Source organism: Sceloporus undulatus, chromosome 2, assembly GCF_019175285.1.
Source record: "Sceloporus undulatus isolate JIND9_A2432 ecotype Alabama chromosome 2, SceUnd_v1.1, whole genome shotgun sequence".
Classification (NCBI taxonomy): domain Eukaryota; kingdom Metazoa; phylum Chordata; class Lepidosauria; order Squamata; family Phrynosomatidae; genus Sceloporus; species Sceloporus undulatus.
The window spans coordinates 322,725,298-322,731,297 of NC_056523.1; the positions used below are offsets into that span (position 1 = coordinate 322,725,298).

Consider the following 6,000-nt stretch of genomic DNA (forward strand, 5'->3'; position numbering starts at 1 on the left):
AACTATGGAGATGGAGCCAGAAAGACACAGAGAGCATGTGCTATCTGTAGGTGCAAGGAACGTTTTCCTTGAAGTTGTATAGAAGGAGTGATACAAAATAAACAACACTCCTTCACAATGTGAAGAGAATGACATAGTTGCATGTATGGCAGGGCCTGGGAGTGTTTCCTGCTTTAATGCTGCTGTTTCCACCTTGTGCAGCAAAATCAACATAGCATCTTGTGACACCCTAAAAGCAAATAAGTCTTATTAGGCGTAAACTTTTGTAGGCAGGCTTTGAGGGCTGAGTGCCTTTTGAGATAGGAGGTTTCAATGGATAGGTGTTGTTCTTTTGTTCCCTTTATGTGCTTCTAAATTGCTGTAAAAATTAAAATCCTCGACAGTGGAGGACAACTTTTGTGGGTGCAGGGGCTGATTTCCTGCTTCTGGAACAAAGTTGTGCAGTTTCCCCATTGTGGTGGTAGTGGTGGGAGTTTCCAAGTATCTTAACAATATGGGAACAGAAACTGATTGTTTCTTCCCAACCTCTCTTGAGAATGGGAAAATCTAGAACTACCATTCCTAATGAAGACACTTTTTATTTGGCTGAAGTTTTGTGTTTCTGTATAAGATAGGATTTTTAAGGCAGCTGGTAGGTAAATTCATTCTGGAATACAGTATTAACAAAACAAACAGAGGTTTGTCTCCCTCTTGTGGTGTCGCAGCCTAATTGTTCTGGCTTGTTGCGTTTTGTGACCTACAGAAACCGAGCAGAGTTTATGTGCCATATGAAGCCAAGTGAGCGAAGGAGCTCCTCGTCATCTGGAAAGGAGTCTGGAAACTGGACTTTAGTTGATGAAGGAGGAGAAGAGGTACCTTGTTAAAAATACGTTTTTTAAATAATTTGAGTTCACGCTTGATGCAGACCTCTCTTAAGGGAGCAAGAACAAAGCAGTCCAAGTGTATTTTTCCTGCTGAGTTGATACATAATTCATTTTTTGTCAGATGGAACCATTCCTGTTAAGTTACAATATTCACCTCTAGCAAGTGAAGCTTTGTAAAGTTGCCTGAAAGGGTACTCCTTTTTCTGTGAAGAGCACAAGCTTGTTTAGGTAAACGATAGAGATTGGCTGACTTCAGGTCTGCAAAATCTTTACTTATATTTTTCTAGAACCCTGTGGTCCTCTGATAAACCATGTGCGGTCAGATGGGCTGAGATGGTGCTAAACATAAAATGGTATCTTAGGGATGGAGTCAGCTTTTGGAACTAAAAATTGACTTCTTATTTACTACAGTTTATAGATTCACTGGATTGTAGAGCTCCATAAAGATCCAGGCTGAATATGCACTGCAGAAATAATGCAGTTTAACAGCACTGTAATTGCTATGGCTCAGTGCCATGGAATTTTGGGATTTGTAACTTTGTGAGATATTTAGCCATCAGAAGGCTCTGATGCTATAACAAACTACAAATCCTAGGATCCATAGCATTGAACCATGGCAGTTAAAGTGCTGTCAAACTACTCAGCAAGGATAGTAGTGGCTACAGATTGTAAGCCAGATTCCCTTCATCTGTCCCCGTGTGACTGGTGTGGGAGTATGTACAGCCCGGAACATAGAGGCTATAGAATCATAGAATCATAGAGTTGGAAGAGACCACTAGGGCCATCCAGTCCAACCCCCTGCCATGCAGGAAATCCAAATCAAAGCATCCCTGACAGATGGCCATCCAGCCTCTGTTTAAAGACCTCCAAGGAAGGAGACTCTATCACCCTCCGAGGGAGTGCATTCCACTGTCGAACAGCCCTTACTGTCAGGAAGTTCCTCCTAATGTTGAGGTGGAATCTCTTTTCCTGTAGCTTGCATCCATTGTTCCGGGTCCTGTTCTCTGGAGCAGCAGAAAACAAGCTTGCTCCCTCTTCAATATGACATCCCTTCAAATATTTAAACAGGGCGATCATATCACCTCTTAACCTTCTTTTCTCCAGGCTAAACATCCCCAGCTCCCTAAGTCGTTCCTCATAGGGCATGGTTTCCAGACCTTTCACCATTTTTGTCGCCCTCCTTTGGACACGCTCCAGTTTCTCAATGTCCTTTCTGAATTGTGGCGCCCAGAACTGGACACAATATTCTAGGTGGGGCCTGACCAGAGCAGAATACAGTGGCACTATTACTTCTCTTGATCTAGACACTATACTTCTATTGATGCAGCCTAAAATAGCATTGGTCTTTTTAGCTGCCGCATCACACTGTTCACTCATGTTCAACTTGTGGTCTACTTGGACTCCTAGATCCCTTTCACACGTAGTTTCATTCAGCCAGGTGTCACCCATCCTATATCTGTGCATTTTATTTTTCCTCCCTAAGTGCAATACCTTACATTTCTCTGTGTTGAATTTCATTTTGTTAGCTTTGGCCCAGGTTTCTAGTCTATTCAGGTCATTTTGAATCTTGATCTTGTCCTCTGGGGTATTAGCTATTCCCCCTAATTTGGTATCATCTGCAAATTGGATAAGTATGCTTCCAATTCTGTCATCCAGGTCATTGATAAAGATGTTGAATAGCACTGGGCCCAGGACAGAGCCCTGTGGGACCCCACTGGTCACTTCTCTCCAGGATGAAAAGGAGCCATTGTTGAGCACCCTTTGGGTTCGGCCGGTCAACCAATTACAGATCCATTTAACAGTTCCTTTGTCTAGCCCACATTTTACAAGCTTGTTTGCAAGAATGTCATGGGGAACTTTGTCAAAGGCCTTACTGAAATCAAGATATACTATATCCACAGCATTCCCTTCATCTACCAAGCTGGTAATTTTATCAAAGAAAGAGATCAGGTTTGTCTGGCATGACTTGTTTCTCTGAAACCCATGTTGACTTTTTGTGATTATGGCATTGCCTTCTAGATGTTCACAGACTCTCTGTTTAATGATCTGCTCCAGAATCTTTCCTAGTACTGATGTCAGACTAACTGGACGATAATTGTTGGGATCCTCTTTTTTCCCCTTTTTGAAGATGGGGACAACGTTTGCCCTCCTCCAGTCTGCTGGGATCTCTCCTGTTTTCCAGGAGTTTTCAAAGATTATTGCCAATGGCTCCGATATTACATTTGCCAGTTCTTTTAATACCCTTGGATGGAGTTCATCTGGTCCCGGAGACTTAAATTCATTTAGATTAATAAGGTGTTCCTCTACTATCTCTTTACTTATTCTGTACTGAAATGCCTCTATCCTGTCCTCTGCTCCATTATCCTCAGGTTGAGCACCCTTTGCCTTTTCTGAGAAGACTGAGGCAAAGAAGGTGTTGAGTAATTCTGCCTTTTCTCTGTCTTCTGTTAGCATTTTGCCATCTTCTCCACGCAGTGGCCCTACCGTTTCCTTCTTCTTCCTTTTGCTGCGGACATATCCAAAAAAGCCCTTTTTATTGTTCTTAACCTCTCTAGCAAGCCTGAGTTCATTCTGTGCTTTAGCTTTTCCGACTTTACCCCTACACATGCCTGCTATTTCTTTGAATTCCTTTTTTTGTGATTTCCCCCTTTTTCCATTTCTTATACATGTTCCGTTTCAAACTTAGCTCGGTTGAAAGTTCCTTAGTCATCCATCCTGGTTTCTTGAGACACCTCCCGTTTTTTCTTTCTCACTGGAACTGTTTGAAATTGTGCCTTCAGTATCTCCCTTTTGAGAAAGTCCCATCCGTCCTGAACTCCTTTATCTTTTAGTATTTCTGACCATGGAATTGCCCTCAATACTTCTCTAAGTTTACTGAAATCCGCTCTCCTAAAGTCTAGGATGCGTGTCTGACTATGCCTGGCTTCTCCTTTCCACTGTATTACAAACTCCAGGAGAACATGGTCACTTCCACCTAATGATCCCACCACTTGCACCCCATTAACCAAGTCATCCTTGTTGGTTAGGATCAGATCTAAAATAGCTGACCCCCTTGTTGCCTCTTCCACCTTTTGGACCATGAAATTGTCTTCCAGGCAAGTGAGGAATTTGCTAGGCCTTGAGGATTTTGCTGAGTTTGACTTCCAACAAATATCAGGATAGTTGAAGTCGCCCATTACTACTACATCTCTCTTTTCTGACTGTGTGGTCATCTGTTCTAGAAAGATATCATCCAATTCCTCAGTCTGACTTGGGGGTCTGTAGTAGACTTCCACCGTAACATCCTTGTTGTTTCCCTCCCCTTTAATTTTTACCCAGATGCTCTCCACCTGGCTTCCATGATTGATGTCCTGGATCTCTTCACTGGTGTAAATATCTCTGACATATAGTGCTATTCCTCCTCCTTTCTTGTTTGGCCTAATTCTCTTTAAAAGGTTATACCCCTCTATTTCCACATTCCAATCATGAGACTCATCCCACCAGGTTTCAGTGATGCCTATTATATCATATTTGCTTTGTTGTACTAGGAGTTCGAGTTCATCTTGCTTATTTCCCATGCTCTGTGCATTAGTGTAGAGACATCGCAGACCATAGTTCCCTTTTACTTTCTGCCTGTGCAAGTTTTTTTGCCTCCCACTGTTGGGTCCTTGCACTTTTTTTCTTGTTTCCTCTATGTCAGTTTGACTATTTTCGCCATCCCTTTCGCCTTCCTTAATATTGTCTCCCTTCCCCTCGGAACTCAGTTTAAAGCTCTCCTGATCAAGTTCTTGAGACTGTTGGCAAAAACATTTCTTCCAACTGGCGTGAGATGCAACCCGTCTGTTGCAAGAAGTCCCTCCTCGTGGAACCGCAGCCCATGATCGAAGAATCCAAATCCTTCTTGGCGGCACCATCTGCGAAGCCAGTTGTTCACATCCGCTATTTTCCTCTCCCTTCCTGGACCATGCCCTTCAACTGGCAGAAGAGACGAGATGACAACCTGTACATCCATTCCTTTCAGCTTCCTACCAAGCGCCTCGTAATCCCTTTTGATGTTCTGAAGGCTGTGTCTTGCAGTATCATTAGTTCCCACGTGGACCAAAAGGAAGGGGTATTTGTCAGTAGGCTTAACCAGTCTTGTCAGCCTCTCTGTCACATCACGGATCTTTGCACCTGGAAGACAACACACTTCTCGAGACATCTTGTCAGGCCTACATATCACTGCTTCTGTACCCCTCAGCAAGGAGTCCCCCACTACGACCACACGCCTCCTCTGAGGCTTAGCAGCGACTGTTCCCTCGGGTGGGACTCTCAGGCTCCCCTGCTCTGTCCCTGAAGTCTGTCCATGCTGCTCTTCTTCATCCTCCTTGATAAGGGAAAGAGCTTCGAATCGATTCTCTAGCTGCAAGCTCCCCGAACAATTCCTTCTTGGCTTACTTCTCTTTGTGACATTCCTCCAGCTGTCTGCCTCCTGTGTATGGCAAGTGACCTCTTCCACCCTAGCATCTTCCTCTACATGGTACTCATCCAAGATGGTTAGTTCTATTGTGTCCAGGAAATCCTCTTGTTCCCTAATATGCTGAAGTGTAGCTACTCTGGACTCCAGCTGCTGCACTTTCTCCTCCAAGAGTGCTACCAACTTGCACTTGGTGCATGTGAAGTTCTCGACTTCTGTGGGCAAGAAGAGAAACATCCCACAAGAGTTGCTGGTGACTACAGCAGATCCCTCGTTGTCCATACTGCAAAGTCTTTAGTAATGACTATAACAGTCAATCTACTGGGAATATTTCTTTAAAGGAATGTACTGGCTGCTATCTGATACAGTGGTACCTCGGGATACGAAATACCCAGGTTACGAAATTTCCGGGATACGAAAAAATCCCATAGGAAATAATTGTTCCGGGTTACGAATGTTTTTTCGGGTTACGAAAAAAATTTTGGTGCTTTTTCCGGCTTTTTCGCACGGAATCGCGGCTTTTCCCCATTAGCGCCTATGGCATTTCAGCTTACGAAGGCTTTTCGGGTTACGAAAGCGGCCGCGGAACGAATTAATTTCGTAACCCGAGGGAGCAGTGTACTTAAAGGCAAGGTTCTATTTCAATATCTGATTCTAACCTGATGCCACTTGAGTAGAGTTGTTGAGTTAAAGAAAACTAAA

At 43.6% G+C, this 6,000-nt stretch overlaps 1 protein-coding gene across 5 annotated transcripts in view; it reads left to right on the forward strand.

Annotated features, from left to right (window-relative positions):
• EPG5 (ectopic P-granules autophagy protein 5 homolog) overlaps positions 1 to 6,000 on the forward strand; it is an 88,609-nt gene that overhangs the window by 14,988 nt on the left and 67,621 nt on the right. For all 5 annotated transcript variants that reach the window (XR_006101928.1, XM_042449358.1, XM_042449359.1 and 2 more), the window contains exon 7: positions 743 to 851. Coding sequence is in view for 4 of the 5 variants with exons in the window: in XM_042449358.1 (XP_042305292.1) it covers positions 743 to 851 (109 nt within the window). In the remaining variant the exon portion in view is untranslated. The remainder of the gene's footprint in view (positions 1 to 742; positions 852 to 6,000) is intronic.